The following is a 13,005-nucleotide window of genomic DNA, read 5'->3' as shown; positions in this document are numbered from 1 at the left end:
GTAAAACTATCTTTTGTAACAAAAAAACACTAACTCACCTGCGCATCAGTAAGTGATTACAGCTGGACCCCAGCCTTCTAGTGGCATTAGCAATCAACAATTCATTTCCGAGAAAGGGAGTTACTGCTTTAAGCCTTGAAAATGGAAACTGCTCGTCTCCTAGGTAATATAAAATAAACGTGTGAAACCTGATCATCTCTCCTGGCACACTGTTCCAACCAGAACCATGTGTCTTGTATCATCAGAAAAATATGAGGAAACTACAGCCTTTGTTTAAAGTCGCAGGCTTTACCTGCTCTTTTGAGCGCCCATTGGCACCAGCTCTAATGCTGCACGCTTTGCGCTCTCACGTTAGCGACGGCACAACCCAGAGACACGCACGCTGGGGTGTCCAAAGCAGTGGGCAATGATCAGTAGCCCCCTGTGAGACGCGTGTAGCCTGGGCACTTGCAAGCCAAGAAGTCGCTTCACCACGTCAATCTTACGTGAACACGTGCAGAAGACTCCCCGCGAAGAGCCTGCCTTTCACGTGCCGTTCCTGCAGCAGTGGCCTGGAGGATCTGGCCAGCTCCCCATTTCAGATGCCGCTACATTACTAACTTTCGTCTCACCCAACTTATGCTCTCTCTTCGATATTCAATTTACTGCAATATCAAAATCAGAAGAAAGGACATCATGAAATACTTCTTGACTCTTGGCACCCCTTCACAGCATGGCTTCTATGTTTTTTTCAGAAGAACTTTGTCCACGTGAAAAAAATGAAACCGCTGTATGGAATTACAGCAGCCTTCTGAAACCATTTAACTGACCTAAGAGCCTTAACTCCTGCCCTGTTTGCTCTTTGCATCAGCTTTGTATTTCGGGTTCTCTTGAGCAAGTAAATTGTCCGCTAAAGACAAATATTCTTTTAGCCACACATTACTCCTAACAATACATGACACAAATGTTCAGACACATCTATGTATTCAAATTTTAAATTATGGTGGTTTTCCCAAGTAACTGAAGCCTGGCTTTTGTTATTAAAATGCATTTTGGTTACTGTACATGCTAATCAGTTCCCACATTGGACTAGGAAGCTGAGCCACGCCCCACCAGAAAGACCATAACTTTATTTTTAATAACTAAGCAATGGAAAAGGCGTTTGTGTCCTGCCTTATGTATCTTATCAACGCTTTGGTGGTCATTTTTACCCAGGATGTGGCTGTATCACTGAGTAACATTACCAAAAAAAAAGCAGAAAGACTGAACTCCTTGCCTCTTAAATGAATTCTTCATGGTATAATTTATTCACATTATAATTTATTCAGCTTAAACTGACTGTGTCTTTTATCTGGGAATTATATGTGAACGTTCAGCAGTTTTACAGGGAGGAGGGTATCACACAGCCTAACACGTGTGCCTGAATCAGGACCTTGGTACTGTCCCCAGAGGAGCTGGTGCCTCCAGAGGGTGACTGAAGGTGCCAGAGCTCAGAGCTGATGAAAGTAACGTGGAGCCTCCCAGCTGCCTGCTGGGGGGAGCTCCCTGCCAGGCAAGCGCCTTCCTCCCAGTACTGCTGCTGAATGCCTGACAAAAGCCACGGACGGCTGAATAAGGTTCAGGTCACATCAGTAATTCAAAGGCCAAAACCACTGTAAGAATATTGTCGTTACCTCTAGTACTGAGAAAGCTAAAATTTAACTTTAAATCTAAACTTTATTACGGCCTTAGAGGCATGTGAGCAATTGTGACTGTCCTACAGAGATGGAAAAGAAAAAAGGCCCAACAGCCCATTTTTTATTCATTGGAACTGCGTGGTTACCATCCCATCACTTAAATGTCAAAGCTGTTTAAGCATCTTTATGACACCCACAGTTACATCCCCATCATCTCTAGGATATACACGTTAGGCACTGCCACCCTCTACTGTATTTCATTACGTAGTGGTGTTTATGTATTAAAAGACACCGTAAGGTGCAGAAAATCTGAAGAGCTCCAGGTTACAGAGAGTCAGAGTCCCTACTACAGAGTTCACTCTGTTAAACCTTGGAAATTTCTGCCCTCCAGTCTTCCTAGGAGCTGTGATCCCTGCCTGAGATCTGAAGGGTGCCTAGATCAGTGAGGGCACGGGCTGAAGGATTTCAACTTATCACAGCTTAAGCTGACAGGGAACCCCAGTGCGGCAGGCAGAGGTTAGTCCTGGTCTGTGCCCCGACTTCCAGCTGCCCCCCCAGCTGCAATGCCCTGCTTGCATCAGACTGTCTCGCCCATCCAATTGGAAAATAAAGTTTGTTCTTCTTTTTTTCTTTTCCAGCAATATTAGTTTTCAGCTGGACCAGGAAGCAAAATCAGCGTACTCCAAGGCTGAGCAATTCTGAGTCCTCATGCAAGGCAGGCTGCAGCAACCACAAGTGAAAACAGGTGTCCCCCCCTGCCCCCTCCTTTTCGGAGGTGCAGTCTTAGATTAGCTGAAGTTTATCTTTAAAGCCCACTCTAAGGTACCTGGCTGGTATTGTTGTAGTGAGCAAATTCGGTGCGGCATGTGTTTCTCTGCTCTTCCTTTTTTTTAGTAGAAACTAGCTTTTTCTTTCCAGAGGGGATGCTTTGGGTTTTGATATTATTCTGTTCCCAGTCAGAAACAATTCACCCACTCATTAACGAAAGTAGAACCAAACAAAGTGCCTTTTCCCTTCATATTGAATTCAGTTTAAAAGATTTATAAGCTTGATTAGTACTTGAAGAATAACAATTGCTTTAATCTTGCTGGAAAGCATGGCTGGGTGATTTGCTTGTCTCCATCTCTCAGAAACACAGCTGGCTATACACATAGCATTATGAAACACAGAAGATTCACTCTAACAGGTTTTTGGTTTTAAGATGCGTATTGCCTCAAAACTGCTTTGGACCGTCAGTGGCAGGGTCCCAACCACTGCATGCTGCTGTCTGAAAACTGCTTTCTTTCAATGGGAACTATACAAATGAGCAATAGCAGCTGAAAAGCAGCATAAGGGCTCTTGAGGCTGACGTGAGCTGAGCAACAACCACACAGAAAGCTCTCAATGCCACTTCTGTCTAGCTGGAGATCTGTTTGTTACTTCTTCTGTGTTTATATCTTTAATATGGCAATACTGTTTCACATGCCTCAGTGCAATAATGGTTCCCCTCACCATTAGCTGTGAGTAACGTGGAGGAAGTACTTGTAATTCCTAATTTTTGCTTTCCCTTCTCCCCCAGACTTGTTCAGGACAAAAAAAGCCCCAAATGTCAACTCTAATTAAAACATTGTTAAACTCGCAGTGCATAAAACATTGTAAAATTCAGGCAAAACAGGAATGCAAATACAGACTGCACATTCACGTATGAAAACCCTAACAAACATGAGATGGAAGTTGCTCCTCTCACTACAAGTCAGACCAGCGCTGAAGTCTCAGTGTTGACGCAAAGGGATACTTCTCTGTCCACAACAGCTCTGTAACCGTGTCTCTAAAGTAGGGATAAGCTTATCAGTAGCTCGAGGTATCCTATCTTTATTTCAAAGAAAACACAAAGCTCTGTTCTTGTTACTTGAAATAAGAAGGAGCTGCGAGGTGAATCAGCGAAGACGCGGAGGCACGCTGCTGCTCCCCGGACTGCACTCGGCTGGCTATCGCGTGCCAGCGACGCCTGCGGGATGCAGCACCAGGTTTGCGCTGTTCCCTACAGAGGCTCTTCTGCAGCTCACACGATAAGGGGATGCGAGCCTCAAGAAATGCAGAAGCTGCTCTTCAGTTTTGAATGGCCCGGCACACAGCGCAATCCCGACTGCGGAATCCTATAGGAATTCATCTACAAGGAAATTTCAGTAAGAGCCTTCAGTTTGGAAAAGGAAGGGGTTTTGTGCGGTTACTTTTTAGAGGAGATACTCAGCTACTAAGAGGATGGGTGACTCAGAAATACCACAGATGTTTACAGTTCTACCCTTTATAGAGTCTTCTCTTCTATAAAAAGATGCCAGACAACTTTACAAGCCTTGATGGACTGAGCATTTCAACATCCTGTTGGGTCAGATGACAGCAACATAATATTCACATTAAAGATAAAATAAGACTGTTTCCCAGAGTCATAAAGCAAAACGAGGAACAGTGAGCAGTCCAAGCTTTTTTTCACTGCAGAATTAATCTGGATACTCAGCACCTGCACAATGTATGCCGAGTACCAGCATCCGTGTCAAAACCCTGTTTCTAAGCCCCTCTCTGCTTCTTCCCTTTCTATGCATAAAGCCTTATCCCACAACTCCTCAGATGGAGAGTATTTCGTCTCCAGCCACTGGTGTTCTTTGTACTGCCTATGACTTCTTCCTCCATCAATGACGTCTGGGACTTACCTGTCCTTAAAAGAAAGATGGGAAGTGCTAGCGAACCAGCAGCCATCTAACAATACTTGCCACCATTATCAGGCAAGTGCATTCTGGTATAAACCCATCCCACCACGACCCGGAAAATATTGTTAATGACCCTGATTGACTTTGGGTCAGGGGTTTTATCTGTGTGGGTGGGGTCAGTTAATGACAGTAACTGCTGGGAAGGGGTGCACCTGCAGATAAGCCTCAGTGTGGTGATGTAAACGTTTTGCGTTCCCATACACAGCGTGTCAATTGCTTGGGAGCTGTATTCAGAAGGTGTCCTACAGTTCTGTAAAAAGTCCCCCTTCCCTCAAGAAAACCAAGCTACCTTCCTGAAAACAAAGGCTCATGCAAAAAACCTTGTATCGGCTTCTTTCAATTACACAAACATGAAAACAAAGGAGAGCAGCAACCTTCACTCAGACGTGACTTTCTACTCAATGGTTTCCAAACAAAATCAGCTCTGTGGCATATGCTGCCAAAACAATAGCTACCAGATTAGCAGATGGTATGTTGTAAATTAAATGTTGACACAAAACCCAGACATACTACTCAATCCTCTCTTGACACCAAAACTTATTTCCTTACTATTTTTCTCACCTCATGATATTTACACACAGCAAAAAACATTCTTTAGACACTCCGTCTGGATTTAGAAAGACAAGTTAACCTGCAATGTCCTATTACTCTGCCATTGTGGTGGGTTGACCCTGGCTGGATGCCAGGTGCCCACCAAAGCCGCTCTATCACTCTCCCCCTCCTCAGCTGGACAGGGGAGAGAAAAATGTAACAACAGGCTCGTGGGTCGAGATAAGGACAGGGAGATCATTCAGCAATTACTGTCACGGGCAAAACAGGCTCAACTTGGGAAAAAATGTAATTTATCACCCATCAACTCAGAGAGGAATAATGAGAAATAAAACCAAATCTTAGAACACCTTCCTCCCACCCCTCCCTTCTTTCCCGGGCTTAACTTTGCTCCCGATATCTCTCCCTCCTTCCCCTGAGTGGCACAGGGGGACGGGGAATGGGGGTTGGGGTCAGTTCATCGCGCTATTTTCTGCCGCTCCTTCCTCCTCAGGAGGAGGACTCCTCACATGCTTCCCCTGCTCCAATGTGGGGTCCCTCCCATGGGAGACAGTCCTCCATGACTGCTCCAGCACAAGTCCTTCCCATGGGCTACAGTTCTTCACGAACTGCTCCAGCGTGGGTCTCCTTCATGGGGTGCAGTCCTTCAGGAACTGACTGCTCCAGCGTGGTCTTCTCTCTCTCCACGGGCCACAGGTCCTGCCAGGAGCCTGCTCCAGTGCAGGCTTCTCACAGGGTCACAGCTTCCTTCAGGCATCCAGCTGCTCTGGCACAGGGTCCTCCACGGGGTGTAGGCAGATATATGCTCCACCACCCATGGGCTGCAGGGGCACAGCCTGCCTCACCATGGTCTTCACCACAGGCCGCAGGGGAATCGCTGCTCTGGTGCCTGGAGCATCTCCTCCTCCTCCTTCTTCACTGACCTTGGTGGCTGCAGGATATTTCTCTCACATATTCTCACTCTTCTCTCTCCCTGCAATTACTGCTGCGCAATGACTTTTCACTTTCTTAAACACGTTATCACAGAGGCGGTACCACCATTGCTGATTGGCTCAGCCTTGGCCAGCGGTGGGTCCGTCTTAGAGCCAGCTGGCATTGGCTGTATTGGACATAGGGGAAACTTCTAGCAGCTTCTCACAGAAGCTACCCCTGTAACACACACACACACCCCCCCACCCCACTACCACAACCTTGCCACGCAAAGCCATTACAGCCATCTTTCAAAAAAAAAAAAAAAAAAATTAATGCCGTTTACTGCAAAAGGAAACACAGAGCGAGTGGTTCTGAGAGTCTGGATACCTCTACATTTATGTTTGTTCCCCTCTGCCTCCATGGCTGCCACAACCAGATGCCCCACCAAAGTCCTCTCACACAACCTCCAGATATGGAGAAGTGAGAGCTGGGGTTGGGTACAGAACTATGTATGTACTAATCCACCAGCTGGCTGCACCTAAACTCTGTAGTATCATCCATCACATCTCAGTTCTGCCCGCTTGTTATCTAGGGGAGCATTAATCTAGGTCTCTTCCTACCCTCCAGGTACTGTTTATTCAAAATCTTAAATTTCAACCCCTCTTTCTAATGTGGCTGAAACTGCCCAGTGGCATCGAAGTTGGTAGAACCAGAAAGGAAGGCACGAGCAGGCAGATGCGATTGCATGGGCTTCGTTTCCTCTGGACTCCTGGTAATTTTATTAATTTTACTGTTTACAAATAATACAAAACAAAACACCACTGCCAAGCAGCATTTACGTAACCAGGAGTTTCCAGACGCCTGAAATCTTCAGATCTAAATACCAGAAATTGGATGCTTAAATCGCAGTGTATTCTTCTGCTCAAATGACTGTGCTTCCAGAAACGCATCTCCGCACGAGACACCCCTTTGCCGGGGATCAACAGGCGGGGGAATCTCACCGCTCCTCTTTTGCCGTTTCCCACATGTCAAAAGTAATTGCTGCTACCCCGAGCACCGAGATTTGCACCGACTGGACGAATCACGTAGAGCTCTCGGTGAGCTTACAGGGGATGACCAGGGACCGGCCGCTACCGGGGGCCAACAGCCGCCGCCCAACGCCTGCTGCGGGGCCGCGGGGCGGCCCAGGCCTGCCCGGGCGCTGAGGGGTGTCTCGGCGGTGAAGCGCTCCTCTTCCGACCGACCGACTGACCCAGCTTCTTCCCCCACCTCCCGCTTATTATTTGGAGCTGCGTTTGGGGCAGAACACCGCAGCCCCGGCCGAGAACAACACATCCCTCCTACCCGCCCCCGCCGCCCCACGCCCCGCCATCCGCCTGAGGGGACGGGCGGGGCGGGGCCCAGCCGCTCTCCCGCCCCTCCCGCCTGCGCTGGCGGCCTCCGCCCAGCAGGGGGCGCGAGCGCGCATGCCCACTCCACCCCACCCCCCACCCCCCCTCGGGGAGGGCCCGTTCGCGGCGAGGGGTGAGTGTCGGGGCGGGAGGAGGGTGAGGGGGCGGGTGGGACGGCGCCCCCTGCCCCGCGGGGCGGGCACGTCACTCTCCGCCCTGTGAGGCACCTCTGTGTCCCTGGGGTGCCCGCCGTGCTTTCCCGGAGGGAAACTGCCCCCTTCGTCCCCCGCTTACAGCCGGTAGCGGCGTCGGGAGCCACCTCCCCGCCCCGGGGGAGGTTTCTGCCCTTTCCCGCCCTTCCGGCCGTGGGCCGGGCGGCGCCCTGCGGCCCTGTGGGCGCCTTCAGCCGCGCTGCGCGCTGCGCTGAGCGCCCAGCGGTGCCGAGGGCCTCGCGGGAGGAGGCTCGGGGCCTTTGCTGGGTTGACTTTGTGAATCCCGCCCCTGGGTCCGCGGCTGCGCTCCGCTTGTGGGAACTAGGGGGCAGGGGCTCCTTAGCGCCGTGTCTCCTGCACCCCTCGCTAGGCAGGGTTAGCCACGGGCGAGTTTTGTTGGCTCAGGTGGCATCTCGTGGGTGAGCTGCCCCTTGTGTGTAAAAGCGAGACCCGACTCCTAGGGCTGCTGGGGTGACTGCGCTGCAACGGGGCGTGGGCTGTCCTGTCTTATGTAAGGTTTAAGATAGTGAATCAAAAATGTGCCCTGGCATTGTCGTCTTAACCAGTGGTCTGAAGGCTGCTGCTTGGTCCACAGGTAGCTGAAGCATTAGCCAAAGGCAAGTAAAAAACCCCAAGCCCATTATCAGGATATTTATATTTGCTGTATAAAGATGTCCATCTCCAAACGTTAATTTACGGTGCACAAAATTGACAAGATTGAAAATCTGTGTGCATAAGCTGGGAATGTTAGGTAGCACCAAAGGCGATCGTTAATAAATGCACAAACAAAAATTCCTGCTGTAAGAAGACAAGCTGAGTGTAAACTCCTGTTCAGTGAACATAGTTCTTTCGGTTTTTTAGAAAAATGACACCTATTTTTAATTCTGTTTTTAGGAAGTATTCAAGATTAATTAACATGTCTTCCACCAAACCTCCAAATGAAAATGAAACACCCAAAGAGCGAAAACCAGGACTGAGGAATGTTCAAACAACTATGCTCTTCCGAGCTGTGAACCCAGAGCTCTTCATTAAACCTGTAAGAGGGTCATTGTGGGAGAAACTAAATATGCTTGGAGAGACAAGGTCGCTTTAAAGTAATCATCACAATTCTGTGTCCATTATGCAACCATCTCTTGTTATGCAAACACTCAGTAATGTAACTAAAAATATTTTTCCTTTTTTTCCACTCTGATTGTTAAGAGCCCAGAAATTTGCATTCACTGTTAGATTGTCTGATTCTTTCAGACCTAGCCAAGTTGCTTTCAGAAAGACTGTTTACAGGCATATTACCTCTGTAATTTGACAGATTAAGTAGTAGGAGCCTTCTTTAACATTTAAAAGGGAACAAATCATAAAATACAAGTTTTTTGATAGGAAAGGAGGGAATTTTCGGTAGCTTTTCAATGTTTTTTATTCTTCTTTTTCTTGCTTTTATAGTTAAGTTAAAGATATTCAAGTTTTATTTACACTCGCAGAACCCAGCAAGACTGGATGAAATTTTGTGCATATAATAAAAGTAGATTTTGTGATGATAATACATGATCTGTTCTGGAGGAATATAATCAAGGTTGCTTGGCAGGAGCAGAGTGCAGTGTCCCAGTAGTATATCCAGATGAATTCTGTTAGAAATTTTTAATGGTTACCTTTAGTAATTGGTTTTGGCCTGTTCATTCATGCTCAAGCAGCGTTTGCAACCAGCAAAAGACAAAGCACTGGGCAATGTCTTCTTTCTCAAAGGGAATTCCTTTGGCTGTCAGAAAATCGAGTCTCCCTTCTTGCTGCTTATGAAAGTCGTTTGGATCAGTCTGCAAGAAGGCAGTGATGATTTTTGTAGATATCGCCATAGTTTACTGTTTGCTGTCTAAGGTAGGATAGAGGAACGTAATGTTTGTGTTGAATGAAAAATGTTTTGACTAATTTTTTTTTCTTGCCAGAACAAACCTGTGATGGCATTTGGTCTCGTGGCAATTACCCTCTGTGTGGCCTACCTTGGTTACTTGCACGCAACAGTAGAGAATAAGAAGGATCTCTATGAAGCAATCGACAGTGAGGGGTCCACGTATATGAGGAGGAAAACTTCCAAGTGGGACTGAGAATATAAGAATGAAAATCAGCAAATTAGTCACAGAACTTTTTAAGGCAATTATTTTTTTCTCTGTCCATTGAAATAATGGATAAATGTCTCTCTTGCTATTTAATCCAATTTAAGTTCCTTTATAAAATGCCATGCCTGTACAAATAAATGGCAATTAAGATACACGTGAACATAAAAATGATTTTAAGAATTGCTGTCTGCGATGTCCCCAGTGTGTCAGAAGACATGCAGTTAACTTGGACCTGCAGTCAAGACTGATAAATGCCTTAGAAATTTACGTGGTAGTTCTGCTCACTTCTCTCTTCACTTTGATTAAGTGAAAACAGGGGCTTGACTTGTTTTTTAAGCAGAAAGCATTATGTATTGTGTGTGAAAAGAAAAGGTTGATCTCTTGATCTATTGAAAGTTGATAATTAACAAGGAAAATAATTTTAAGGCAGGAAAGATCTGATAAAGCAGTCATTGAAGGGTTTTATTTAATAATGGAATTTGTAAAATACTGGCCAAAATAATCCTTGGATGTTAATACACTCTTCTTTACAAATGCAAAAAAAAAGATCAGTAGCTAGATCGAGGAGACAAACTGACGCGAGTGCTTCTGCCAAGAGAAAGGCAGGAAGAAGTCAGCTGTTACCTTCCTGTTTGGCATCATATAGCAGATCAGTGAACATACCAGCACGAGCTTGCCAATCGATGTGTGTAACTTGAGAGGCAACTAGGAAAGCTAAGGCCTCCTCGGAGTTAAGCCTTGCAAGAGAGGTCAAGGACCACAGAAAGGGCTTCTTCAAATACACTGCAGACAGAACTAACACTAGAGGCAACTGTTGAATGAGGTGGGTGCCCTGGTGACAGAGGATACAAAGAAGGCGGAGCTACTGAATGCCTTCTTTGCCTCTGTCTATGCTGCTGGAGACTGTCCTCAGGAGCCCCAGACCTCTGAGGCCCCAGAGGAAGTCAGGATAAAGGAGGAGTTTGACTTGGTTGATGAGGGCTGGGTTAGGGATCAGTTAAGCAAGATGGACATACACAAATCCATGGGCCCTGATGGGATGGACCCACGGGTGCTGAGGGAGCCGGTGGACGTCATTGCTAGACCATTGTCCATCATCTTTGGTAAGTCGTGGGGAACAGGTGAGGTGCCTGAGGGCTGAAGGAAAAGCAAATGTCACTCCAGTCCTCAAAAAGGGCAAGAAGGAGGGCCCAGGTGACTACAGACTGGTCAGCCTCACCTCCATCCCTGGAAAGGTGATGGAACAAGTTATCCTCGGTGCTGTCTCTAGGCATATCAAGCATAAGAGGGACATTAGAAGCAGTCAACATGGCTTCACCAAGGGAAGTCATGTTTGACCAACCTGATAGCCTTTTATGAAGACATAACCAGGTGGATAGATGATGGGAGTGCAGAGGATGTGGTTTATCTTGATTTCATTAAAGCATTTCACACCGTCTCCCACAGCATCCTCGCAGCTAAACTGAGGAAGTGTGGTCTGGATGATCGGGTAGTGAGGTGGATCATGAATTGGTTGAAGGAGAGAAGTCAGAGAGTTGTGGTCAATGCGACAGAGTCTAGTTGGAGGCCTGTATCTAGTGGAGTCCCCCAGGGGTCAGTACTGGGACCAGTACTATTCAATATATTCATCAATGACATGGATGAGGGAACAGAGTGCCCCCTCAGCAAGTTTGCTGATGACACAAAACTGGGGAGAAGTGGCTGACACACCAGAAGGCTGTGCTGCCATTCAGAGAGACCTGGACAGGCTGGAGAGCTGGGCAGGGAGAAATGTAATGAAATACAACAAGGGCAAGTGTAGAGTCTTGCATCTGGGAAAGAACAACCCCATGGACCAGTATGGGTTGGGGGCTGAGCTGTTAGAGAGTAGCGTAGGGGAAAGGGACCTGGGGGTCCTGGCGGACAGCAGGATGGCCATGAGCCAGCAAGGTGCCCTCGTGGCCAAGAAGGCCAATGGCACCCTGGGGTGTATTAGAAGGGCTGTGGTCAGTAGGTCGAGAGAGGTTCTCCTCCCCCTCTACTCTGCCCTGGTGAGACCCCATCTGGAATACTGTGTCCAGTTCTGGGCCCCTCAGTTCAGGAAGGACAGGGAACTGCTTGAAAGAGTCCAGCGCAGAGCCACACAGATGATGAAGGGGGTGGAACATCTCCCTTATGATGAAAGGCTAAGGGAGAGGAGACTGAGGGGTGACCTCATCAATGTTTATAAATACATAAAGGGTGAGTGTCAGGAGGATGGAGCCGGGCTCTTCTCGGTGATGGCAAATGACAGGACAAGGGGCAGCGGGTGCAAGCTGGAGCACAGGAGGGTTCCACATTAACATAAGGAAAAAATTTTTCATGGTGAGGGTGACAGAGCACTGGGGCAGGCTGCCCAGAGAGGTTGTGGGGTCTCCTTCTCTGGAGACATTCAAAACCCGCCTGGACGCGTTCCTGTGTGACCTGCTCTGGGTGCTCCTGCTCTGGCGGGGGGTTGGACTAGATGATCTTTTGAGGTCCCTTCCAACCCCTAACGTTCTGTAATTCTGTAACTCCAGGTTAGCCAGAGCTTGTGTAGTGTTCTTGACTGGTCAGCAGGACTAGTTTATTTAAGCTGCCTTCAAAAATTAAATTTCTCTGTATTGCCAAGCTAGGTTATAGAACATTCATTTACTACAGGTTACTGAGCTCAAAATAAGGAATGGAAAGTCTAAAATCAACAGTTTCTTACAGAGAGAAGAACGCGCCCACCTGAACAGGGCCAGTCTTGCCCGAGCCCCGTGTGCAGGTGGAGGCGACCCTTGGCAGTGTGCCGGCTGGTGCCACTGTGTGCCTGGCTGGAGGGCAGGTGGGCGCTGTGGCGTTTCCGTGGCACGTGAGGGGGTCCCCTGTGAGCCTTTACCTTGAGCAAACTCTACAGGTGGGTGCTTCCCTGTTACAGCACAGAGGCCTCCTTCTCTGAGCTTCTCCTGTTGCTTCTGTGTGTCCGGCATTTCCTAGGCAGTATTGCATTAACCAAACTCCAGAACGGGGTGCGAGGGCACACACCAGTCTGTTTGCCCTTTATCTACCACAGACCCTTATGAATGTCCTCGTTGCGTTTTTCCATTCAGTTCCTCATATTTACAACCCCATCAACGGCTCCCACGAAGCTGAGAGACCTCTCTGTTAACCCTGTTCTGGACAAGGTGGCTTCTGTCAGACCAAAGAAGAAAGAACGTGCCGGGACATCTGCTTTGCTACTCCGGGAACTGCTTTGGTGTTTGTTATTGAAAGATTTTGTAACTGAAGATAAAAAAGGTGATTGACTGCCTTGAGGGACAGCAGTTGCTCTATGGAATTTCTCTGTATCTCCCTCTAAATCCTTTGCTTTGAACCTACGATTTTCCTCCTGTTCATGTTTTATAGTTATCCTCAATACAGCTGGGCCTTGGTTTGGCTGCCTCCTTCCTGAGCAG

General features: G+C 47.7%; 1 protein-coding gene across 1 annotated transcript; it reads left to right on the top strand.

Annotated features, from left to right (window-relative positions):
• The first annotated feature begins 7,351 nt into the window (after positions 1–7,351).
• Positions 7,352–9,634, top strand: SMIM8 (small integral membrane protein 8). Its single transcript, XM_086461395.1, has 3 exons — positions 7,352–7,384; positions 8,358–8,499; positions 9,398–9,634. The coding sequence occupies exons 2-3, from the start codon at positions 8,380–8,382 to the stop codon at positions 9,554–9,556; spliced, it is 279 nt and encodes a 92-aa protein (XP_086317521.1). The 5' UTR covers positions 7,352–7,384; positions 8,358–8,379; the 3' UTR covers positions 9,557–9,634.
• Positions 9,635–13,005: the final 3,371 nt, after the last annotated feature.

This window comes from Leptosomus discolor, chromosome 2 (assembly GCF_034619465.1).
Source record: "Leptosomus discolor isolate bLepDis1 chromosome 2, bLepDis1.hap2, whole genome shotgun sequence".
Lineage (NCBI taxonomy): Eukaryota > Metazoa > Chordata > Aves > Leptosomiformes > Leptosomidae > Leptosomus > Leptosomus discolor.
This window is presented reverse-complemented; position numbering and strand designations above follow the sequence as displayed.

Bases quoted from the DNA above. Each gene is read 5' to 3' on its own strand.
- SMIM8 (XM_086461395.1), top strand. From the start codon at position 8,380: ATGTCTTCCACCAAACCTCCAAATGAAAATGAAACACCCAAAGAGCGA. The intron at 8,500-9,397 runs GTAAGAGGGTCA...TTTTCTTGCCAG, and splicing joins CAGAGCTCTTCATTAAACCT to AACAAACCTGTGATGGCATT.